Source organism: Gopherus evgoodei, chromosome 11 (genome assembly GCF_007399415.2).
Source record: "Gopherus evgoodei ecotype Sinaloan lineage chromosome 11, rGopEvg1_v1.p, whole genome shotgun sequence".
Lineage (NCBI taxonomy): Eukaryota > Metazoa > Chordata > Testudines > Testudinidae > Gopherus > Gopherus evgoodei.
This window is the reverse complement of record NC_044332.1, coordinates 13,260,545-13,287,076: the sequence shown is the minus strand read 5'-3', so window position 1 is coordinate 13,287,076 and position 26,532 is coordinate 13,260,545. Positions and strand designations below refer to the sequence as shown.

At 41.1% G+C, this 26,532-nt stretch overlaps 1 protein-coding gene across 1 annotated transcript in view; it reads left to right on the top strand.

The window, feature by feature from the left end:
* The window catches only part of SPAG16 (sperm associated antigen 16), an 844,823-nt gene that overhangs the window by 36,421 nt on the left and 781,870 nt on the right, over nucleotides 1-26,532 (top strand). Inside the window, 4 exon segments of the mRNA XM_030579560.1 lie at nucleotides 2,365-2,472; nucleotides 5,678-5,751; nucleotides 5,754-5,794; nucleotides 8,767-8,836. Of these exon segments, the coding sequence (XP_030435420.1) occupies nucleotides 2,365-2,472; nucleotides 5,678-5,751; nucleotides 5,754-5,794; nucleotides 8,767-8,836 (293 nt within the window).

The following is a 26,532-nucleotide window of genomic DNA, read 5'->3' as shown; positions in this document are numbered from 1 at the left end:
GTTCCAGGTTACTTCTTTCCAGGTGTAAGAGACATTAACCCTTAGCTATCTGTTTATGACAGAGGTACCTTCCAGTCCCATGATCCTATGTTTACCTGCAGCTGTAGATATTTTAAACCATTTCCCCAATTGTTTAAACAGAGGCTATGGGCTGTGTGTGCATATCTCTAATGGTAATCACATTTAATGTGTCCTTAACCACAGAAGGCCCCAACCACTATGTATTGCAAAGAGTTATAAAATTTCTAGCACCTGCTGTGGTTGGAATGTATTAGGTAATTAGGGATGTGTAGATCTTTGGTTTGTATATACATTGTAGTAATAATAATAGTAATACTTACCAGTGAATAAGAGAGCCTTAAGTCTGATTATATTTACATGGTTTACAAACATCAGTTAAGTTAGCCTTACAGTGTCTATGTGAGGAAATCTATTGTTCTCATTTTACAAATAGGAATCTAGTCTACTTGTGGCACAAGAGATTAGGGTCCTGGCTTTCAAAACTGTGCATACAATTATTTATCCTGTTTGCAGCTGAAGTCAGAGTATCAAAGTGTAAAACCTTCCTCAGAATTGATAATCCGTTTAAAAAATAGAACCCTTGCTTGACTTCCTTCCCACTGCACCAAAAGCCCATACAAATTTGCTTGCCTTTGCCACAGAGAAAAATACCTTTTTGTTTTTGTTCTTTCATTATGTGCAACACTTCATACAATGATATGTGCTGCATACAGTGCGTAGGTAAGGGCAAGTTGTTCGTGTGCGAATGCCTGGTTTCTAAAAGGTTCCTCTTTATATTACAGATGACTCAAAGTTTAGGGCTGGGTTTTTCAGAGTTTACAGGAGTTAGGTGCCAAATTCCATTGCTATTCAGTGGAAACTGGGTGACTTACTCCCTTAGGCTCCTTTGACAATCCCAGCCTAGTTCTATAAATAGCCCTGCTTTTCCCGACTCTAATTCTGCTAACTGCTTGTGACGAGAGCAAGACTGACAGCCCTTACACTAAAATTTCTGACATATGTGCCCAACAAAAGAGAGAGAACTGGCAATGCTACAGATGCAGTGGGATCTTCCACACTGTGAACCACCAATCCACCTGGAATGATCATTTTCATGAACAAGTCTTCATGATAGCCAAGTCTTCAGTCTCTCATGTGAGTAGCATTGTGATGGTGTTCTTTTTTGAGCAGACACAATTCAGTAGAAAGTAGACTGAGGCCACCAACTTTTTCTCCTCATTTCAGTCACTGCCAGTCTGGGATGGATTTGAATCAGTGATTTAGGACTTGTCTACACTGCCCTGTGATTAGGACTATGGGGATGTGAGTAGCAGTGGGCAGCAAAGTGCTGCACTGTAACCACACCAGCAGGATCCACAAGGGGAAACAAAAAGATTTCTACTTAACATAGTCCTCTTCAAACAGGACTACACTAACGTGAACTAGGAACCTCATAGTTTGCATTTGCAGCATCCACATGGAGGAGAGTGGCCGGGCGATGACTCACTGGCGCAATGCCTCCTGCTGGTTGCCTCAAGAATTAGTTCTTTCCAGCCCGGAGCATCCTCTGCAGGCCAGTGTCTCACCTGCCGCTGGCCTCGTGTTCCTCCCAGACTCCGATGCCCTCTGCCCAGGGGTTCTGCCCATCACAGTACCCCCTTGCTCTGGGTCTACCCTCCCAAGGGAACCCCCAACCCTCTAAACCGACCTTGCCTCAGTGGCTACTGCCAGTCATCATCTAGCCCCCTCTCACTGGGGCCAACTGCAGTCTGTAAACCACTCATCATCGGTAAGGGGGTTAGGACCTGCTGCCTTTGCCCATCTCTCGGCTGCTTCCCTGCAGCCCCAGTACCTTTTTGGCCCTTTTTGCAAGGCCTGCAGCCTGGGGGTTTTCCTGGCTGGAGCTCCCCAACTCCCTCTGCCCTTCCCCATCACTGCTCCACCACAGGTACCCTTCTCAGCTCCCAGTCAGCCAGGTCTTTCTCTATCAAGAAGCTAGAGAGAGAATGAGTGTCCTAGCTTCTGGCGCACAGCCCTCTTATAAGGGTCAGGTGGGCCCTGATTAAGCTGGCCATAACTGTGGCTGCTTTCCCATCAGCCTATCTTTTCCCCTGGCTGCAACCCTCTCCAGGGTTGCTTTAATGCCGTCAGGGTCGGAGCGGAGTGACCACCCCGCTACAAGGAGTGACAGTACGGCACTTTAGTACACACTGCTGTTCACACAACTGTAGTCTCAACTATGGGACAATGTAGACATAGAGTTAAAAGATTCTGTGTTCCATTATCCATTTCTTAAATCATCATCTCCCAAGTTCCAGTCTTCAAGAGATTGTATTACAAGTTTCACATTGTGTTTTCATGCAGCAAAGCTAAGGAGGCTCTGCAAAAAATACAGAAAGAACGTGATTTCCATCGAATGAACCATAAGCGAGTGGTCCAGGAAAAAAACAGGCTCATTAGTGATATTAAAAGGTAAGCAAACTGATCTTTTTTTACTGTCATTTAACAGAAAACTAAGTGAGTTTGAGTTGTTACTTGGCAATGTTATATCATGGCTGAATTTTAAATTGTTAGACCAAAGCAGTTCTGATAATTAGCAGTTCTGCTCAGCCTTGAAAGCAGAGAAATGATAAGCTAGGCCTCTAAAATTCAAATGTCTCCAGTGTTTCAGAAATTGGAGGAAACTTCCTAGGATGCACAGAAAGAGGACATACATACAGCGACTATTTTTGGTACATAAAGCATGTAATGTTCCTTGACTGTCAATTCCTTTTTTTCATGGTGGTTGAAGAAGCTCCGTTATTTGTTTCAACTTGAGTTAGATACAACTAAATCAATCTTCTTTTTTTAAATGTCATTATTTCTTGCTCTTGACAGTTGTTGACTATGATTTGAGCTAATCTTAGAATGTCATAATGTACTTCTTTTTGTGTACAGCAAAAATGTCCAAAAGAAACAAAAAGAAGTACATTATGACACTGATAAGTAGAATGAAGTAGAAGGATTGGAAGTATATAAAAGCAAATAGTACTTTGCACTTAAAGAGCATCTTTCATGTGAACCCCTCAAAAAGTTTCCCAAAGGCAGGTGATATTTGTGATAGTCTGGTGTGCAATCCTGATCAGTGAGGGGCTGTGTCACCCCTGAAAACTTGGGCACCTCACCGTGTTTTGCTGTGTAGCTTCCAACTTGGTTTAGCAACTCCTAGCTTGTCAACAGCACACTAGCCACCCTTTGGCTTCCAGCAGCCTTGGCTACTACTTGCAGGGTTACCCCAACACACTCCTAGTCCTGAATTTCCCCCCAGAACACGTGTTCTGTACAGTCCAGCGCTCTCCAGGACAATGCAGATATTTTAGATCCATTGCCCCTGTAGGGAACAATATACAACAATTTGCTGCTTTAATTGGAGTTACTCAAATAATTCACAACACTAGATTAGTTTTGATTTAAAGAATAAAACAAATGTATTTAACTACAAAGAGAGATTTTTAAGTGAGTACACTATAAGGCAATTAAAGTCAGAATTTGTTACAAGAGAAATATAGAGAAAATGCTTTCTTATTAACTAAATTTAACAAACCAGACTTGGTTCAAGGTAAAATTCTTACTACATACTCTCAGCCACAGGGCTGACAAAATTGCAGGTCAGGATCTCTCCTAAAGTCAAATGGCTGCTTCCTTTCTCATATTAGGTGAAAAAGAAAGAGAGAGAGGTAGGAAGAGAAGTGTTTGGGAGTTGTTGCCCCTCACTTTATAGTCCATTCCCCCGTGAAATGCATTTTCCTGTGGGTTACCCCTAGATAAATTCCTTCCTGCTGTGAGGATGGATACTAGGAGTCTCAAGGTGAAAAAGGATTCATGCTGCTGTTTGTTAAAATGTAGATCAATGTGTTACTGCTCCCCTTCTTTGCCAAAAAGTAGCCAGTTGGCAGGTGATTGCCCACCACCTTAAGTATAAATAGTCATAGGTCATTCCCACCATATATAGAGAAGGTCCCTAATTCCTCCACATCACCTTCTGCAGGATTTATGATTTCCTTTTTTGTATATTTTCCTTATTGTAAATGGAGTGAAGTACTATTGGTAAAGTAATTTTCCTTAATGGTTAAACAAATAGATGAGCTATTGGCTTTCCTCTGGATATTTTCCCATTGTATAAAGTGATATCTGGTTTTAGATCAATTTTTCCATCAAGGTAATCTTATCTTCTAGATCCGTCAGTAACAAGTTGTTGTACCTGTGGGAGTCAGGCCCTTTGAGGTGGTCTTTTCATTAATTAGTTTTTCTATCCTTGTTAATGGTCTTCTGAAACTTGAGCTTTCTACCTGGGATTGTAATTGCTTTAGGTGCAAATAAATCCAAAGTGTTATATGAATATTCCCTATGATTTCTTTTATATTAATTTCCATAATTTCATCATTATAGAATAGCTGCTGCTCCTGGAAATGTTGTGCTCCTCTCCCTCGGCTAGTATTACCTGCCATTCCTTGCTGTCCAAGGTTAGGTTACTGACCAATACGTCTACATTGCAAAACCAAAAAAGGCAAAAAAATGTGCCAGCAAGTCCAGAGCCCAGTCCCTGGCCTCAGGCTTGTTGGGCTCACGTTATGGGACTAAAAATAGCAGTGTAAATGTTCCCTTTGGGCTGGAGCCAGGACTCTGAGACTCGCCCCTCTGGATGGGTTTCAGAGTCCAGGGACCAGCCCAAGTGGAAATGTCTACACTGCTATTTTTAGGCTTGTAGTGCAAGTCCCAGGAGCCCAATTCAGTTGACCAGGGCTCTGAGATCTGCTGCTGCAGAGATCTGTGTTTTTTTTGCGTTGTAGATGTATCACCAATCAACCGTGATAATTCTTTAGAATCTCTTCCTTGAGTGGATCAATTTTAAAACAAGCTTTGGGCCAAATCCTGGGAGTTGCAGATGTTAATTAAGTACCTCTCAACACCCTTCATGATTTTGGCTGACTCACATTATATGCATTTTAACTTTACAGTCTATCTTACTGCAAGAAAAATCCTAGTTTTGTCTTTTTTCACCAGCATTCTGGCAAAACACAATATGCTTGAAGTTGTTAATTGTTGTGTATTGAGCTGAACAATTTATCCTGAAAAATATATCATTCTCATACTTTGATTCATGAAATGGTATGGGTGACATAACTTCTTGTTAATTTGAGGAAGGGATCCAAATATAGTTTCTACTGTAATTAATGCTACAAAATTTCATATTGTAGTTGATTTCTCTAAATTAGTAGTCTACTTGGTTGTCAAATCCTATCTGCATTTTTCTTTCTCCTAATGAAATAACATCCATCTACAAGAAGGAAGCAAAGATTAAGCAGGAAGCAAAGATTAATAAAGGTTAATCTATATAATGCATTTAATGTATTTTGAAGACTAAGGGAGTTGCTGAAAACAGAAAACAAAACTGGATAGATTACTTCAAAAGGTTCTGGTGACAGATCCTATTACTGAACAACTGATACATAAATATTTTTTCCTTGGCACTCCAGTGTGGTGGTTGCATGCTAAATAACATTAGCTGTGTCCTGTGTTTTGACCTTTCTACATTTTAATTCTTCTCCATAGTACATGGGGGAAAAGTTATTTAGATGGAAATTGCTGATTTAACTCAATCATCCTTTAAAATACATTTGGATTTTATTGTTCATAGGTTGAAAGCACATTATGCATCATATGAGCCAATGCTGAAGCAGTTGACTGAAAAATACCAGACTATACTGAGACAGAAATGCTAACCAGCCTGGAGAGAGACAGAGCAGTTGGTCAGGTAAAAACATGGTCAGCTACACTGGCAGAAACTACTGGCAGCTGAGTCATAAATTTGTTTTAAATAAGAAGAAGCTAGATTATTTCTGAGTTTCGTGTGACTTATTTACAAATATTTTGTTCTTTTGAAGTTGCTATAGAAATCTTGATGCTTTAGTTTAATGTACCCAGACAGAATATTAAAGTCATATCTGTCTTCAAGTGCCCTGCTGATGTTATGTAGCTGAAGAGACAAAGTTTTATGAATGATTTAAACTGGAAGTATTTACAATCAACTCAGTATCAATGAGACAAAATCACTAATACATGTAACCCTTCTGCCCCTCTGAGTTGGCAGCAACAAGGGCCGGGTTCAGTATCCAGGGGTTCCGTTTCAGTAACACAATGCATAACTGGCTCGAGCCCCCACCCAGTGACCTGGGACACTCACATACCACACCCCCATGGGCGCCTGTAGGAGGCAATGCTTCCCCTCTCGCAAGCATGGAGTCTGAGTGTAGCAAAATCTTTTTAATAAAGGAAGGAATCAATGTGGCATCCCATTGGAGAAACACCACAAACAGGGTTATAACACAAATCATAAACAAAACCCCCACCTCCAAGTATGTTTGGCAATGTCCTTTTTCTCCTTATCCTCCAATCACCCCAAAGTCCAACAACCCAAAAGTCTCTGGTCAATGCCAACCCAGAGTTCGAGAGTTTATCTGAAGAGGTCCCTCCCCCCAGCCTGGGTAGAAAGGGGCACCTTACGTGGTCCGGGGCCAACTGCCATGCTTCTCCATGGGTTCTGCTTCCGCCTTCTCCAGGAACTGCTCCTCTTTATCAGCCGCTCCACTCTGCTCCTCCAGCCATCCTCACAAACTGCTCCGCTCCGCCAGCTGCTCTGCTCCATGAGCTGCTCCAGTTCTCCCTGCATACTACTCGGCTCCGCTCACTCTGTGGGCTGCTCCACCCGTCCCATAGCTACTACTCCGCTCTGCCAGTTGCTCCGCTCCACCAGCTGTCCCCGTGATCCGCTCCAGCCATCCCCACAAACTGCTCCACTCCACCAGCTGCTCTGTTCCGCAGTATAGCTTCAGGCTCTCCCACTAGTTAGCACAGTACTCAGTGCTCTCAGCTCAGTAATTTCAGCTCTTTAGTGATTTCAGCTCTTAGTGATCTCAGCTCATAGTAGGGAAGCCCCAGTGCTAGTGCACCATTAGCCCAAAGTGAGTTCAGCTCAGTCACCTGTATCTAGATTCTTAAGGGAATAAAAAATCAACTCTGACATTCCACAGTGGAGAGAGGAGGGGGGTGAACTGGTGCTTCTGGCTCCACAAGGAGACTGCACCACCAGGCACAGATACCTGTCCCCAGCCTCTCTCAATTCACTGGGTTTTGGAACTCATGTCCCTTTTCTAGCAAGTACCACCCAACTGAGGTTGAGGTCATTTCTGTCACAAAGCAGTCCCCACAGCTCGGCAGCCTGGGATGGGTAGGTGTGCCTATGCAAATACACTCTCTGAAATCTTTCCGCCAGATGTCAGGGGTAGAGCTCATCCTGACTCTGCTTACATACAGACTGGAATTTGTCCTTTCTACTAAGCCAACCTTAAGTTGAACAGGGACTTACCTGGGTGAAAGACTGTATTAAACAAATTAACAACAGGAATGGGCTTACTGGAATCTTCTTTTTAATCATTCTTTCAGCTTTCATATTTGTGAATGAAACATCAGGGAACTGTGACCTAGTCAGATGACTTGCACTGAAACTGTATCAAAGTACTATAATTTAATAATATATTAATCCTTAGAGCCCTGCAAATCTGAGGATATCTACAGATATCTGTGGACCATGTTTGTGGATTGTGGATCGGATGTGGATACAAGTTTTGTATCCACACAGGGTTCTATTAATCCTTATGGATACTGCACAGGAAACCATCCTTAAAGGTTATTAGCTGCCACAATAGTTTTAATCAAATATTGTCAGTCAAAAGGGTTTAAAGAAAGGTATGTCCATTTATTTCCAGTAGTTTCAGGTACTTCAAAACATACCTGTAGAGATGCAGTATCAGTAAGCTTCTATGATCTAAGCCTTCTAAGATCATTGCTAACCTCCAATAATTTAGCTCAGACCCTAGAGAATTACACAGTGCATTTTCTACTTGGGAATGATCTTAAAACTCCTGCTTCCTGAAGTAGTAAGTACGAAATACAGACACCTTTGTCCTCCAATGGAGAGAGAAAGGTTGTGTTTTGCCTGTCCCTGGCCCTTTTAGTTAATCTGATCTGTAAATTGGTAGAGATAATATCTTGCCCCTTTAGCACAGGGATGGGTTGAGAACAAAGGTCTACAGGAAGGAAAGTGTCCTAGAGAAAATGAGGGTTAAGATCAATACATTGACACCCAGAAGAAGGGATCAATCATTTAAATGCATAATAAAAGATTTATCTTGCAAAATCATCCTCTGATGCAATAAAAATGAAAGATCTTATACATAACAGGTCTGTTTACCACCTACTAGGCTACTAGGATGACCGGCATTCCTTAATGCACAGTACCATATTGTGTGATCAGTTTTATTGTGACAATGCTGTGAGCCATATTGTGTCATCACGTTAACTTTTAATTCAATGAAAACTTATGATTAAAAGTTGATATCACAATGTGGCCCATAACATTGTCTATATTTGCATTGTTTTAATAAATATGCAAAATTCCCACCAGAAATTCTGGATAGATTATTTATATCAATGTAGGATTAAATATTTCAAATGAGTTATATTCCAGCTATTTCTTGAAAAAGGAATGGAATGAGATGAGTAATTTAAAATCTTTATATAGTTAAACAAAGATAGCGAGTTAGATAACTCAGTAATTGTACATGGTATTTACTGCTTATTTATGCATGTGTGTTCCATCTTCTGTACCGGCAATTATAGGGTACAAAAGCAATGTTCTCATAACTGTCCTTTATTTTTACTCTTTAGGTTACAGGTTTACAAGCTACATTACAAAATTTAGAATCTGGACGTGCCAGTGAGATCCCTGTGACTAGAGGTAAAACATTCTGTTAAACTTTCACATACACTATGAGGAAGTCATCTAGTGTAATTCAGAACCTTATATAATGCACAGTTTGAAATAAGTGGAATCTCGATTTTACAAACACCAGTCTTGTGAACGAGGTAATACAAACCATTTGTCCTGGAAAAAGATAATCACATAATGAAAGGGATGTCATTGAAGAAAACGTCAACATCCCTTCACATTCCAATGCTTTCAAGGCATTGAAAATTGCTTTGCAGTGGTTTGAAGGACAAGAAGAAAGTGATGCAATGCATCATAATGCAACTTATGCATGATACCAACTGTAATTTTAAGAATTTATGTTTAATTTTATGCACTCCTCAATCTCCAATTAGTTCATAAAATAGTAGTTCTACTATACTTGCATTTCATATGTTTAGTGGCAGCTACAACTAAGGATTCAGTTTGTAGTTTTGTCACTTGAATACTTATTGTCACATTTTGGTTCTATTGAGGACAATGAAATTACATGTCAGTAAGGACAACTTGCCTGAGTAAGTGTGGCAGGATCATGACCTAGAAACCTAATGTGGATTTGATACTGCCATGTGGTTCACTATGTAGAACATAACCAGGAGAGCAGTCTCCTCTAACTCAGTGTAAGGTTGGCAGAATTTGATGTTTTGAGAGCTTTTAAAAATTCTTTTATTGTAGAGCTCAACAACTAATTTTAGCACATTGATCTTCTGCAGAGGTCTTTAATAACACAGGGTATATAATACCTTCTGGAACAACACCAATATCTGTATCTAAAAAAAGTACTTACCCTGTGACTTTGAAAAAAAGGAAGAAATTAGTGTAACTATTCATTCTGTGCATCCAAAGAAGTGAGCTGTAGCTCACAAAAGCTCATGTTTGAAATAAATTGTGTAGTCTCTAAGGTGCCACAAGTACTCCTGTTCCTTTTGTAACTATTCAGTGAATTTTGCAGCATCCTCTGTGAAAAAGGTCCTTTATATGCTTTATATCCCTTGCTGTGCTTTTTTAAATTACTTCAGGGAAACAAGATCTGGAAAGAACTAATAGCCAAATTTTCCACTTTTTCTTTTTCTAATTCCTTATTTGAGTGAAGGGGACAGCAAGTATTTCCCTAAACTATTGAGATGACTTATTTAACTCTTAATGCAGATATTACAGCACTCTTCTTCTTCACTGCCATAATCCCTTCCCTTTTGGTCATGGTTTGGTTTGCAACTCTTGATTTAAAGATGCATATTTTCACATTTCAGTTTGTGTAGGGTATGTCCCTGTATCCATACCCTACACACCATTGTAATAATCATTGTAAAAATATGCTGTGAGGCATCATTTGAAATAAAAACTTACTGGTCAATAATATTGTGGGTGAAATGTATGTACACATGCAATATTGGGAAGTTATGAATTTCCTGTATGATACTAGCACATATTCAAAACCACACAGGCCATTCCTAGGTAAAAATTGTTAAACAGGTCTATTATAAACAAAGGGATGTGCATTTACCTAATTTACATATAAGTAGTAAACAGGGTACTAAAGACAGTGGGGGAAGAAATAGCGAGAACAGAACAATTTGGATTTCAGCAAACACACAGGTGGAGGAGAAAAGAACCTGGAGCTTCCTGCACCATCCGACTCCATGTCACCTTCACTGCTTGAATGAGCTTTACCCTGATGGGTAACCCTCAGAAGAATCCAGTTCAAAGGTTCACTGGACTATTAAAGAAAGGGGCAAAAAAACCCACGTTGTCTCTTTCACCTAAGAAGACAAACACACCAACACCTTTAGACCTCTTGGAGAGATCCTGACCAAGGTCAGTGACTATCTTTCTGGAAGACTATGGGTGAGAGAGGCCATCTTAAACAAAGCCTTGAACAAGAATTTGCTAGATTAAGTTTTAGACTTTTAGATGCATGTTTTTCACTTGCATTGCTTGTAACCATTTCTAATTTAGGATTTTAATGAATTCAGGTATATCTTCTTTTTGTTAATAAACTTGTTTTGTCTTTAATCGAAACCAATCCAGTGTGTGTTTAAATGGAACTGTTTTTGCAACTTTAACTGGAGTTACACTGTTGACTATTGACTCCTTACAGTTGGTGTAGGGGCACTGCGGAAAGACTGTGTCACGGCCTAGCTAGGTATCTCCGCTTTCTCGGTGGCCTTGTGAAAAGCCCCTGCTTGCTAAGTGGCCGGTCATCGTAGGACACAGGCATGCCAGTTATAACTTGCTTTTAACTGAAACCAGTTTGTATGGCCTTAGGCCAAAGGGCAGGCATAGCTTGTGGGAAGTCCCTTGTTGCATATGTATGAGTTGCTTTTCTATTGTGTATATACAGCTGTATGCTCCCGGTCCCGTCTTTGGACTCCGACCCAGGCCGAGCTGAGCTTCGGTGCTGGGTTTCCCGCCAAAGTGACAGCAATGCCCAGGGTCCCCGTTGCAAATGTGTCACTTTACCTTCATTAAAGCCAAATAACTCACAGTGTGTGTGGGCCTCGTTCTTGCAGAGCATCCAAGCACGTTACAAATGGTAACGGATCTTAATATCTGAACTGTCCACTAGAGTTCTGGACAGTGCAGAACACATGTTTTGGGAAAATCTTGGACTGGTAATGTGTTGGAGTCATAACAAAATTGGTGGAAGCGGAGTGTAAATAGTGCTTTGCTGACAGGCTGCTTGGGTCAGAGCCGCTGGATTAAGGCTGTAGCTCTACGCAGACACTCAGGGTGTGACTTGCATGCTGGTAGTCTGTTTGTGAGTGGCCCAGGTTAGGACCTGCAACAGCAAAGCTTTGTGAGGCATCCAGGGTTACAGGGCAGTCGGTGACAACCTCTTACTGGTCAGGATTGCACCCCAGAATGACAGTTGCTTTCATCACATACGTTCATTTAGTGGTGGCAGGATGCTATTTCCAATATGAGGTGCTGCCATTTGGCCTCTCAACAGTGCCCAGAGTTTCCACAAAATGCCTCTTTGTGGTAGTGGCTCATCTGAGAGGGCAAGCTATTTTTGTTTACCCTTATTAGGATGATTGGTTAATGAAGGTTGCTGCGCCTGAAGACCTGTTAAGTCATATTGCAGTTACAGTCTATCTATTCTTGGACCTGGGTCTTCTCTACAATTAAATCAACCAAGCAAAATCAAATCAATGCTTAAATGAAAGAATTGTGGTCATAGGTGCCACACTGGACTCAGTGGAAGAAAGAGCCTTTCTGCTGGGGAACAGGTTTCTGAGGTTGAAGCAGCTTATTCTCAATGCTGGGGAGTTTCTGACTTGAAAAGTAATCTTTTTTTCCTTGATCTCATGATGGCCGCTACCTGTGTAACTCCTTTTGCCCAGTGAGGCTTATGCAGCACTGGATGTCTCAGGTTTACTGTCCAAGTCTGGAACAATTTGCACTTGAGGGTCACCATACCTCCAAACATCTTACTTTCACTGGAGTAGTAATTTAAGAGAACAAATGTCTTCAAAAGTGTCCAGTTTGAGGCTCTGGCAGCATTGGTGATGTTAACTTCAGATGCGCCAAATAGTGATTGTGGGGACACATCTGAATCATCAGGCGTGTAAAGGACATTGGTCTCATTAGGAAAAGGTTCTGCGCATCAGGGTGTTGGAGTTGAGAGCCATTTGTGTAGCCCTCAGATAATTCTTTTCTCACATGCATGGAAGGATGGAATAAGTAGTAATGGACAATACTACTTCAATGTACTGTGTCACCAAGCGGGAGTGTGTGTGTGTGTGTGTGTGTGTGTGTGTTCACTTCCCTCGTCTTTGTGCAGAAGCAATAAGGTTATGGGATTGGTGCATCCGCCACTATGTGTTTCCAGTGACCCTGCATTTGCTGGGAGAGAGCAGTGTGACTGCAGACTGTCTCAGCAGAGACATGTCTCAGAAGCATGAGTGATTGTTGAAGGATTAATTGGTTTACCACATATTTACCAGAAGGAGTCGACCAGACATGGACCTGTTTGCAATAATATGCAACAAGAAGTGTTGCCTCTTCTGCTTCAGAGGCAGCAGGGACAGCCAGTCTTTGTCAGATGCCTTTCTACTGCAGTGGGGAAGGAGCCTGCAGTATGATTTTATCCCCTTTCCGTTGATCCAGAATGTGGCAAGGAAGGTACGTCAGGACATGGCGAGGATGATTATCCTTGTCCCAGCCTGGCCACACCAGCAATTGTATACTGTCTCTTCCAACTGTCTAGCAGTCTTCGTGTGCCTTCCTCTGTCACAGGTCTGTTGTCTGAACAGGAAGGGAGGTTTCTTCATTCCAACCTGCAAGCCCTCCATCTGATGGCTTGGGTGATTGATTGTCTCTAATCGGTATCTGTCTACCAGACAACATTACAAATCAAAATGGACCAGATTTGTGACTTGGATGACTGGGAAGGGCATCATTCCTGCTTCAGCATCCACACCCTATAGTCTAGAGAATATCTGATCTTTTTAAAATATGAAGTGATGTTATCTAATTCATCATTAAGGGTTCATTTGGGAACCATTTCTGCTCATCATACCTTAATTGCTGGTAGATCACTGTGCTTAATACAATTAAGAGGTTTATGAAGGGCTTATTTAATATGTATAATCATTTGAGAAATCCTGTCCCTCTTGGGATCTCAGTTTGGTTCTAGCCATGCTGATGAAACCACCCTTTGAATCTTCTGCTGAGTGTTCCTTGTGTTGTTTATCTAATTAAAATGACTTTTACTGATATGCCGCCTGCCAGAAAGGTCATGTGCTAAATGCTCTTCTGACTGATCCACCATTCATCATTTTTCATAAACATAAGTGGTTCTTAGACTACCCAGGTTTTTGCCAAAGGTGGATTTCTGATTTTCATGTCAATCAGTCCATTGATTTGATGGGTTTTGTTTTTCAAAACCACATTCTAATAAGGTTGATTCAGCTTTACTTACTTTGGATGAAAGAAGAATCCTTGTTGCTTTTTACACAGAACTAAAAGGTTTTGTAAATCATCCAGATTGTTTGTTTGTTTGTTTGTTTTTTATGCTAAAAATTGCATGGAATATAGTTTCTTCCTAGACCTTTTCTAGATGCATTTAATAATGCATTATTGAATGTTTTATTCTTTGGCAGAGACTCCTCTCCAAGGGACAATATGTCCACATTTCGCTAGATCTGTGGCAACCTCTCTTGCTTCCCTTAAACAAGTCCCTGCTGTAGAGATTTGCAGAGCTGTTAAATGGAATTCTGTTCACATTTTCAGTAAGCATTGTGCTTTGGACTTAGCCTCTAGAGCAGATGCTGCTTTTGGTAGAGTGGTGCCTCAGTCTCTATTGAGTTAGGACTCTGTCCCCACTTCCAAGTTATTTTCAGCACTGTTTGAGTCTATCCCGTAAGTGGGAATATGTAGAGCCACTTGAACAGGAAAAGAAGGTTACTTACTTGTAACTCGCGTTCTTCAAGATGGCTCTGCATAGTTCTCCTCCCTGCTCACCTTCCTGTCTTTGTCAGAGTCTAATTGCTTTTTGTTCCCTGACATTGCAGTGGAAGGAACTGAGGTGGTAGAAGGAACTGCACTCCGTATATAGCCTACACTCACAGGATGTTCAGAAATCCTGAACAGGAAGGGGCTGGTGGCGAGAAAGTGCTCTAATGGATAATGCTAGGAGAAGGTTTTACCATAAGGCATCACAAGACAGCACAGTACCAATAAGTGTGAATATGCAGAACCATTTTGAAGAACTCTGGTTACAAATAAGTAACCTTTATGTACTTTTCATTGTTTGAAATATTTTCTTAGGGCTAGATTCTGATATTTACTCACATGCAGTAGGACCTTACTCCTTAGTGAGTCCACTTTAAATCTTAAGTTACAAATAAATATGTAAACCTCTGTACCAGTGGAGGGGTCCTCATTCATCTTTGTCACATTTCAGGCCAGGAAATAGAGTATAGGTTTCTTGTTATATGCGAGTTTAGGGGGTGGGTGCTGTTGCCTGAAGAATGAATTCCTCCTCTGTGCTAGTGTTTGTGATACAGCATGGCCAGAGGGCAGCAGGAGAGTGTTAGCAGGGAGCCTTATTCCTGCAAGGGGAGGAAGGTTTGCTATAGATTAACTAGAGCACCTGAAGCCAATTAGAGCACCAGCATCAGTCATGGGATAAAAACCCCTGCTTCAGCCAGAGAGTGTGGGAGTTGGAGCAGGAAGGGTTGGCTGGAGCAGAGAGCAGTTTGAAAGAGCTGGAGCAGAGAACAGTTTTGAAGAGAGACCAAAAGGAAAGTTTGGAGGAGTGCTGCGGTGGGCTGAGAAATCCAAAAAAACCCTAGGTAAGGGGCACCTGGCTTATGTAGAAGGAGAGCAAGAAGCCCCTTCACAAGCTGAAGAGCAGGAGAGGGAAGTAGCCCAGGGGAAGGAACCACTAGTTCAAGTGGTTCACCACAAACCTCAGGGCCCCTGGGTTGGGACCTGGAGAAGAGGGCAGGCCCAGGCCCCTCCCGCTCCACTCCCCTCCTCAAGGACAATAGTGGGGTAATTTAAAATACCGATTCAAAGGCAAGCAATGGTGCACTGAACCTTCCCCAATGAAGAGAAAGCACGAGACCCAGCATAACAGTACCGGCAATTTGCCACGTTTTATGTTATGAGTGCTCCCTCTATTTCTCTTTCATATTATACAAAGCTTTCATTTGTTAGGTGATTCGAAGAACTACTGTCCTGTCATTCACACAGCAGTTGTTTATTGCCCAAAATTCCTGAGCATTTGATAATACCAAAAGTGACAAGCAGAGGAACACTTATAAATAATAAAATCACTTTACATATCCAGTACAAATGACTAAACTCATCAGTCATCCACGAGCTCACACAAGCTTTGATTTACCTCATACCCACTACTTTCACATTGCAAATGATATTTCATTTCATTCCCTTCTAAACGCCATTGGCTCACATGCTTTTTATTGCTCTATGTTGGTCTCACTCATGTCTCATGGGCATGTGCTTTTATTCAGACAGTCTGCCTGCATTACTGAAAGATGGTAGCTTAGTCTGCAGCATGTCAACAAAGCTTTTTCTGGCCCTGATGTGACTGAAGCCTTGTGAGGTGGACCTATGCACAGATGTAAACTGGAAAATTTTGGTGGGGAGTTCTTTTCCGAATTTGATGATAGCTTACAGGGAGCCAGTGTACTGAGTGGAGACATGTGTGATGTGCTCACAGTAGCCGTGTAGCTGAGGATGTCCCTTGCTGTAACTTTGTACTATCTGTAGTTACTCCAGGGCTGACAGCTTCATGCCCCTATAAACTGAATTGTCCTCTGAGTGTGTCAGTACAGTTAGATCTCAAACCTCTTTTGTACATTTCCCTGCATTGCTGCTGCATCTCTTAGGCAGGACAGCAGTATCTCATGATCAGATGTGTGGTATGTTGCAGAGAGGCTCAGGAGAAAGAAAATGGTTCTTGGCCCTCCAGCTTTTGATAGAAGGAAATTGTCCATCAGTGCCACTATCGCTATTTCCATTCCATATCCTGATATGACCAGATTGGCTTTGGCTAGATGAGCTAGAAAGTGGCTTTACCAGCTTCTCTATGACATACTGGATGGTAGGTAGCTTGCTGCAATGGTCCAGACTATTTGGTGGTCAGACTATTGCATATTTGAAGGAGACAGAGGAGGTATGTAAGATTCATAGTAGATTCCAGAAACTATTTCTGAATTGGCAGCCAGATCTGACACCAGTTCAGAAAGGTGTCTGGGGCTTACTATTTATCTATTTATTTATTGGCAGTAACACCCACTATGTTTTAAATGCTTTCCAAATACTTAAAAAGGATGGTTCCTGCTCTAAGGAGCTAGTTCCTTGCAGACCTACCTTCTGTCATGGTTGTTACTGCTATTTAATCTCTTGCAAGTGTGTCTGCATTCAATGTGTGGTTACCAACAATCAATGCTCTTCTAGAGTGTTCTAATTTGGCACTTTTGGGGCCTAATCTAAGGCCCATTGAAACAAATAGAAGTTCTTTCCACTGATTTCAGATGGACACTGAATCAAGCCCCAGGTGTCTGCATATTTCCCCAAGGTTGGATCTATACAATCAGTCATCCTATACGCCAGTTATTAGTAAGTAATGCTTCTTTTGTTTGGGCCTTCCTTTTCTATCCTCTTCTATTTTACTTAAAGGTCATACAAATGGTCATTGCCCTACAAATCTGAGTGATCTTCAGAGCATGCTACAAAAGCCCATGTTTTTTAGCCTGGTTTCTGCAGATGCCTGCTATTATAAGGATTGGTACTTGTGTAAGGTAAAATTTAGTCACTCAAATGCTTAAAAGGGTTGAGCTGAGTTGGTTTAATCTTTGGTCTCTTATTCTCTGACTTTGGGGTGAGAAACATCTGTTGCTCAGTCTCTTATGTGACTGGTTTTAGCTGATACTGAAGGTACTTAGAGCCATTTCTGTAAATTTTAAATCTCAAGAACTATATGGGTTTATCTTTATTATTTTGTACAATTGTCTTTGTTTGGCTGCATGACCCAGCATCTCAGCCTTGCACGTTATTTTCTTGTAACTGAAGAACATGAAGAGAACTTAAATATAAAATTGTGTGTGACTAACCTTAGCGATGGTGTGCTTCAACTGAACTTTCTAAATGTGAGGGAAGAGATACTTGCCCTTTGCCTGGTCCACACTTGATGTGTAAATGTCATTCTCTCCATTTATGGGCATGCCAGAGTTGATAGAATATAGCATGTAAGAATTTTTTTACACATTTTGAGGGACTGATAGTTATTTTATACCATATGCATCCAAACTCCTAAAATAAACTTATACATTTCAAAATTGTCATTCTCTGACATATCAAGTCAATTTATATATTTCAACTTTGGGGTTCCTGGATTTAAAATGGGTCTCATAAACTAGAGACCAGATTGTGCCAATATGGGGCTGTTCCATGTTGTTGGCAGTGTTGAGCTTCATCATCCCCAGGAAACTCTGAGTGGGGGAGATATTATCTCTCTTTCAGGTCCCTTGTGAGCAGGAGGAGTGGACGTCTCTTTGAATGGTGCAGCCTGCCCCAACCCCAATGTGTGCTTAGCCAATTTCAGGGTGAAAATGGGATAGAGGGGAGCAAGACCCCTTCCTGTTGTATAGGGGCACACAGATGGAACATGTCCTGCATGCTCCTGAGCACAGGGGTGCTATCGTGTCTGGTGGGAGGAATAATAGGGTGAAGTCTGCTTTCACTCTCGTTCTCTCAGCACACACTGAAGGACCAGATACAGTGGAAGGGAGATGTGGAGTAATGTTTACTTACTGCATCAAGTCTGTTTTACCCAGCGTCCATTGCAAATCAATAGCATTCTCCTCCGACATCCTACTTAACACCGTAGGACATAAAAACAACGAGGAATCCTTGTGACACCTTAGAAACTAACTCCTCATTGTTTTTGCTGATACAGACTAACATGGCTACCACTCTGAAAACTGTAGGACATGTACTCCATGATCAGCAAGATGTTATAAAGGAGTTGTAGATATACCCCTTTGCACATCAGGATAAAAATGTGTTCCCCAGACTTCCATCAAAAATCTGAGTTGTCAGTGATATCTCTGATTATTTAGTTCAGTCGTATTCATTTTGTTGAGTTACACTATATCTAAAAAAATTGAAAGGCAACTATGTACAGCTGCTCTTTTAGAGAGTCACGTGCTGGGAAACAAAATGTTGCTTGCGTGAGATTCTCTGAAACACAGCAGAGGTTGGAAACAGCATTCACAACCTCTACACATCTTTCTAATTCAGAACACGTGCAGCCTTGCTATGTGCGGCTACTGGGTTTTGGGAAGTAGCCAACAAGGTCAGTCCTCAGCTTCTATGCTAATTTTGCATGATGTGGATTTATGTTGTGCATGCTCCAAACATATACACATTTTCCCCTTCTCTGATGCCTTGTGGAGAGCTCATCTACGGTATGGAATGGACGTACAGCATTTCTCTGTATGAACTCGCTATTGTTTTGGCAACTGGTGCATCCAGAAAACTGAGATTCTCTTAGCTTCGGCCCTAACATGCAGCATCAGAAAGTTCAGAATTTGGCCTTTCTCTTTCAGAGCTAGCTCCACAGGTCATCCAACCTGATCTATGCCTAAAACTTGGGTTAACCTAGCTACATCACTCAGGAGTATGAAATACTATAGGCCCTGCTAGGCCTAGCTACTGCCTCTTGAGAGGGTGGAGGTGCTACATTAACAGAAAAACACCTTCCCTTACTACAGTAAGTGTCATCATTACAGTGCTATAGCAGTGTGGCTGAAGCTGTGCCACTGTAGTGTTTGTAGGGTAGATATAGCCTCAGTGTTGCCATCATCTGTTGGTAACTGTAGGGGACAGAATCAGAGCTGAGGAATAGCTGCTGAGAGACTAGCCCGTACCTTCCAGAGATTCCCTCAGTTGTGTTCTATGTCCTGGAGGTACTGGCAGGACAGTGGAATCCAGCACCTCCTGCAAGAGAGAATTAAAACAAAACTGCAGAAGTGATTTGTGTTCGGTCTGCACAGCACCTGCTCAGGCACCAGACTAGAAGGATGGTGGAGAAAGGTCCAAAGTGCATACCAAGACAGTGTCTCTCGGTTGCCCTGGAATTTGCAGCTGTTAAAGTTATTTAACACTATGCCTGTAGCTCCATCAGATTTTTTTTTTTAAACTATTAGGTATAACTGTGATTCCCTTCTCCAGTTTCCTAAATAAATAAGTACAGTTAGTAATTGGAAATCCTCTTAAAGGGCCAGTTGAGCAAATCACTTTAGCACTCAACTAACTTTAACTGTGTGCATGCAAACTGGAGTCCTTACTCACACGCTTCCTTTTAAGACTCCTCACATTCTAGACAGTTTGGCTGAACTGGGGCCAGGGCCCAAAAGGATAAAATATTAGCGCCAGTAAAAAAAAATAAATGTAAATTTAAAATTTTTTCATTGAGAAGAGGGATGGCTATTTTGTGAAAATTTTAATGAAAAATGTTCCCATGTTCAATATGAACTTTTTTTTTAACCTGACCTATCCGAAATTTGAACTAGGAGCCTAGATAGAGAAGGACTAATATTTGTTCACTGAATTATTATTTGCTTGTATTGCTGTAATCATGGACCAGGATCCCATTGTGGTGGGTGTTGTACACAGAACAAAAAGACAGTTCCTGACCCCAAAATTCTAAGTAATCTTTGTTCTGGCTTACATATATATTTGAACCCTGCACTGCTATTAGAATTGGTTCAGAAAACCATGCAATGAAATTGTTACTAGCTCAGTATTTTTCTTTTATTCTCTGGAGTCTGCAACTGTTTATTACCAAAATATGAAGTCTAACTCAATGACTTTCTTCGTGGTTGAATTAACACACTTCTAAGCCTGTTACTATGTTTCTTCCTTCCTTGATCTGATGTAACTGCTCTCTGGATGGAAAAGAAAATTTCAAAGGCACTAGTTATAATACTTAGACCTGACTGACCTTTTCCAAACACAAGGCAATCAGAATGGGAAACATGAGCTGTTACCATTTTATAGAGTGTAATCACAATCCTATAGATTTTGGTCATTCTTCTAAGCAGTTACTGACTTTTAAAGCTCTTTAACTTTCATGGTTCTGTGGTGGTTTATAAATATGTATATTTCACAAGAGCAAACAAACCCAATGTCCCATGAGCATCATAATTGCGAATGGGTGACAGTTATTGAGTGAGGGGAAAATCTTCCACATGAATAAAACAATTCTGCATTATATAGTACTTCAGGAAATGTTATTTGTAACATTTATGGCAGTAGTCTTCACTTTTAAAGAATTGATAATTGTGCTAGTCTATTTTGTAAGGCATGTTTCTTTTCACCTTTTTGTAGCTTTTATTGGAGTTCATCATACAGAAGGTTTTGATCCTCATTTAATCTAATTTATGCCTGCTGTTTTTTTTTAAGAGTTAAAATTTCACGACTGAACTGAACTTTACTTATAAAGAGCAGATTTTATTGGATATGTAAGGGTATGGCTACACTTGAAATTCCAAAGCGCTGCCGCGGCAGTGCTTTGAAGTGTGAGTGTAGTCGGAGCGCCAGCGCTGGAAGAGAGCTCTCCCAGCGCTGCACGTAAACCACATCCCTTACGGGTGTAGCTTGCAGCGCTGGGAGCCGCGCTCCCAGCGCTGCAGCACTGATTACACTGCAGCGCTCAGGGGGGCGTTTTTTCACACCCCTGAGCGCGAAAGTTGCAGCGCTGTAAAATGCCAGTGTAGCCATGGCCTATGTTTAATTTTGTTTGTTTCAGCCTAGTATTTATTTCATTGTGTTTAGTGCCCTACAAATAAAAGATGTTTTGGTTCATAAGCAATTCTGGGGGAAAAAAAAAAAATTAGAGTTGAACAAATGATTTGTTAGATTCCCAAATGAAATATTTTGTATTGATTTTGAGAACTTTTTAACGTTTTACATTTACAAAAACAATGAAGGAAATTTTGAAATGGAATTTCTAAATGTTTTTTGTTTTGACATTTTTAGTGGTTTTTGTTTTTTCGCATAAAACAATGTGGCAAAACATTTTATATCAGCCATTTTTTTGCCCTCCTCTTCTCCCCCTGCTTCCCCTCCCCCCCAAAAGTTTCAGCTGAATTTTTTTCCCCAGTTCTACATGTGATGTTTTAAAGATGGGATTTTCAAAAGAGATGTAAGAGCCCAAATCCAACTGAAATTCAGTGTTCCTTCTTACCTCCTCCACTGGTACAGGATCTACCCCAATGCAATACCAACATGTACGGTATCCCATATGATTGCAATGGAAATTTTCTAAATATGAAGTAGATGTAAACCAGTGTAATCATATCTGCCTTAGTCTGTGAATATCCTGAAAGACTATTAACTTTCACCATTCATCTCAGTGAAGCAATAACGGTGAAATCCGATGATAATTTAAATGTCAACATTAACTATTTTACTGCTAATTATTTTAGCAGAAACATCAAGCTAATGTGTTGTGTGTCAGGTTTGGGAGGCAAAGGCAGACACTGGGATGGAATACAATGGGGAAGCTTGTTGTGCTGGAGTGAAAATTCAAACGCCCACTCTATATGTTTTAAGTTACCTCTATGTTTGGGGACAAGGAAAGAAGAGGTGCATCCCTTCCTCTTCAGCTGTCTCCCCTGGTTCCAAAATAATTCCCCACCTTCTTGGATGTGAAAAATTACAATTCTCTCCTATCTAGTGTTGTGGAAATCGACCACACCGTTGATTTTAGATTAGACAGCCCAAGGCTTTTTTATTGATTACAAGTGTGCACACAGGGAGAAACAGCGGTTTTTTTACGCAGAGGGTCAGCTGTTTTATATATTACAATTTTACCAAGCTTATAAAGGTTAAAAACCTGCAAAACGTAGCATGCTGGTTATACATGTTATTTGCCTTATTTGGAATATAATGTTGATAATAAGCAAGCTGACCAATTAATTTTTTATTTATGGCTTTTTTTGTTATGTCTTTGCCACTTAAGTTTGCGGTTTAACCGTTTTAAGCACCTTTTTTGTAAGTTTTGACAGCAGGCTTAGCTGTTGTAACTTAACAGATATTTTGTTTTTTTTTAATTCAATTCTAGTTCCCCTTTTTGGGGCCCTGACCACATTTTTTGCCTTAGCATGCCCTTTGTACAGAAAAACAAATTTAGCAAAAGTTAAAACTTTTGCTTTTAGCTAAAGGCTTTTGGGGCCTACTTTTACTTATTTTAAGCAAAAAGCCTGGGACCCTTGGGTAAGGTAGGGTCAAGGGGGGGGGCTTTTCTATTAACTCCCTTCTTTTGACGCCTTTTTACAGCATCAAACTTCTAAATTTGAATATTTATTAGATTTTGGATTTTCGAGTAAGGGACTTTTTTTATGGGGAACCTTTAGGGAGATATATAGTGGATGGTCTGGAGTATGATTTATTAACGGAGGGGCCAATTTTATTATAGGGGCTAAGGCCATCGGTTTGCTGAGGGGCAGGCGGGGTTGATTTTAAGCCGGGGCAATACTGGCAACACGCTCGCAGCAGCACTAACAAAAAACAGAAATTTATTAGCAGTTTTTTTCCCAATAATACCCAGAGGTACCATGGATTCTGTGAGGGATGGAGGACTTTTGTGGCCTGGCATAGAATATTCATTTTTACACAGAGAGAGATGGCTATGTGGGCAGTTCGGAAGGCATTAAGGTTAGTTTTATATACATTTTTAAGGACATGGAGGTTGTTTTTTGCAACTGAGAGATTTTTTGGACTTTTGGTACAATGGGATAACAGAGTGAAAACGATTGGGTACTACAGAGGCTTAGTTAAAGGGAATTTGAAATGTCAGTGTAGTTTTGTTTTATACCCATTGGCTTAACATTTTTGGGCTTATAATTTTGCTGACAAAGGATCTAATTTTCTTAAGGGAACTAGGGCCCCTGGTGAGGTGGTGTATACAAAGCAGGTGCAGGAGTGGGAACAGCACGTTTTACAGCAACAATAGGAAAAACAAATATTTAATAACAATTTCCTTAAGAGGGACATAGGTATGGACCGATTTGGTACTAGGCGGTTTAATCAAAGGGAATATGAAATTGGAGGGAAGCCTAATACATTTTGTCCACGGGCCAATGAATAATATGAGTGCCTGTGACTGTATTTTAGATTAAATACCATGTTTTGCAAAACAGTTTTAGCTGGAATATACACAACTACTATTGGCCTAAATTAGGGCTGGCGATGTTGTTATATGTACAACTACCTTTCCAGCAGATATACTTGTTAACGGTAACAATTTTTCCAGGGCTAAGCTGTTGAATGCGCTGGAGCTGAGGGGTTCTAGGGCCAGAAAGTTTATTTATTTTCCAATCCTATCCAGATATCAGGTGTTATTTTGGGGCGCCAATAAGAAATGATTAGGGCCATCGGGTGGTTTTACTTTCCATATATTTTGGTGGATGACCCAGTCCCACATACAACCTTTCCAAGGATTTGGGAGGATTTGGTATGTGGGGGCCCACACTTCTTTTACTGGCCCATAGGCCTGGAAGGAGCACTGTGAGCACCAGCATTTGCATTTAGAAAATTTTCAAGTGTGCCTTTAGGGCCACAAATCAGATGGTACGCCTGAAGCATTCATAAGGGCGGTGGGCCAAGCCTGGTGTTCAAGATTACTTTGAACGGCCATTAGCTGGTTGTGCAAATTCTGTACACGAGAACAAGCCAGATTTTACCGCAATGCCTTTTTGGCTTTAGTGATGCTTAAAAGCATGTTTTTAGTAATCATGGGTTAGAGAACTAAGAGTGGAGCATGCGTTGATTTTTGTAAATATTTTAAACAGAAGCGGCCTATTTGCCCGTTTTACAAGGAGCCCGCTAAGACCCTTCTTTGGCAGGAGGATGCACCCTAAGTCTGTTGCTGTACTAACCCAAGGGCAACCCCTTAGGAGCAATAGGGGCAGGTAGCAGTGCTCTAGAAGTGGGATAAAGGCAGGGAAACTTTACAGTTTCTAGGGTAGCGTTTTAATTAAATTTACCCTGCCTGGGATTAAGTATGGTTTATTTGAAACCCCCTAGAGTTGTTATATGGGAGGGTGAATACTATAACAGGGTATAAGAAAAATATTACTTTTTTATATTTACCCCAAGTTTATTTTTTTTTTAGGTAGTTTTGGCTAGCCTTTGCAAGCTATTTTTCGAGATTTGTAGTTTAATTTACTTAGCCGTCCAGCAATGAGACCGCAAGGGAGAGGTTACTAGCACAATTACCTTGCTTGCTTTGAGGCTTTATTATGTCCTTAGTGGAGACGTTGTTTTTTTAGAAAGTCACAGTGGGTTTGTTAGCAGACAAAGGAGAAGTTACCAGTTTTTTTACCTTGTCCTTTACTGCTGTTGTCCAGAAGGAGTAACAACACCAGAAGGAAAGATAGACCATTATTAGTTAGAGAGCCATTACCGTGAGAAACATGGGCAGGTAGTTAATTTTTGGCACTTTACAGCGGTGTTGATAATTAACAATATTTGATGAGGGTCTTTCAACACAGGGCCAGGGCAGTTTTTTGCTGGTGGACCTTCGTGTAGACCCAGTTTTTTGGTTTTAGCGAGCGGCAGAGCTACTGTATATAAAAAGACCTAACACATTTTATTAGTGCCTGGCAATAATTAAGCATTGTGTTATTTATTAAATTGAATGTTTATCTGAGTTAACACCAGCAGGGCACTGTTGATAGTTGCCACAGGGTGCCCTGATAGAAATTTTATGAAAGCTGAGTGCAGTTTTTTAATTGGAAGTTGCCTTTTAAGGGCATTTGGCCATACTGGATTTGTGAAGCTGCACATGACTTAGTTATAATTTGTCCAGTAAATTAGGTTTACATTTACTGTTGTTACTTACAGGTATGCCAAATTTTACAACAGTTTTGGCATTTGCCTTTTACAAGGAAATACATTACTAAAACTAACACATATTTATAAGAGCAGCATTTTGGCATGCTTATAAATTAATCTGAATATTTACAAAGGGTTTTCCTAGAGTGGGGTGAGCTGCCGGTTTAGTTTGGACTGGCTTTCCACTGTTGTGTGCTAGACAAATAGGGCAAGAATTACAATATTTTTGAGCCATGATCGAAAACTTTGGGGCATACCAATGCCATACTACTGATGCAATTATCCCGTTTTTGCTCACGCGGAGCCAAACCATGGGTTACGCGAACGAGGTAGGGGAGTGTTGCCGGCAGATAACTGCCTGAGGCCAAGCAACAGCGGGGGGGGTCCGTCGCCTGGTGTGCCGCGCCAATAAACACACCAGGGTGGAGAAGCAAACCAAGTTTATTTGAGATCTCAAAGCGGTGCAGGGAGATTGACTCAGATCAAGCACACCTAAAACAAGCAGTCTGTTCCTTTATATCCATGAGAACTTTTCTCACTGACTAGCAATCCCCCGTTTCCCCTCCCTCCTCCTCCTTCCTCCCCCTGTAGCAATTACGTAAGCGCAGGTGCATTAAGTAATCTTGGCCGTGGCAGCTCGTTAGTAAGTTTTCCTTCTGCAAGTTATCTTGTCCTTCTGCTAAAGGGGCACAAGCTTTATTATTTCTGCTTTAGACCAGTTAGAACTGTTGCAACTGATAACGGCTGTTACACCTGGCCTTTTAGGTCGATTAAAGTTCAAACATGGAGGGACTCTTGTCTGCTGAGGCCTAAAACCAGGAAGGCTCCATACTCTTGAGGCCTTCCACCCTCCCGAGTTACGTAGGGTTATGCTTAGTGACACCAACAACTCCCTCCTTTGAGAATACTCAACAAACTTTTGGCTGAGTGTTCTCACATTTAAAGGATAACATGTGATTAAGCTCTAGGGAGCTGGAGTGCTTTACAGCAAGCAAGCAAGAGAAGAGTAACAATACACAATACCACACCAGTGAGCAGGAGGTGAACAATGCCTTCCCCTAGTTTTCCCAGGTTGAGTAACCAGCCCCAGAGGGAATAGAAAGAGTAGGTTTTCTTTTCTGGGCCTTTTACTGTTTAAAAGCCTGTTTGGCTGACAGGATGTGCTTGTTAATATCCTGTGCGCTTTTTGGGACATAAGTACAGCATTTATCCCCTATAAGGGCGCACACCCAGCCCTGGGAAGCCACACTTCCACCCAGGAAGTGTCCAAGTATGTCTTAATGATCACAGATCAGATGGTATTCCTG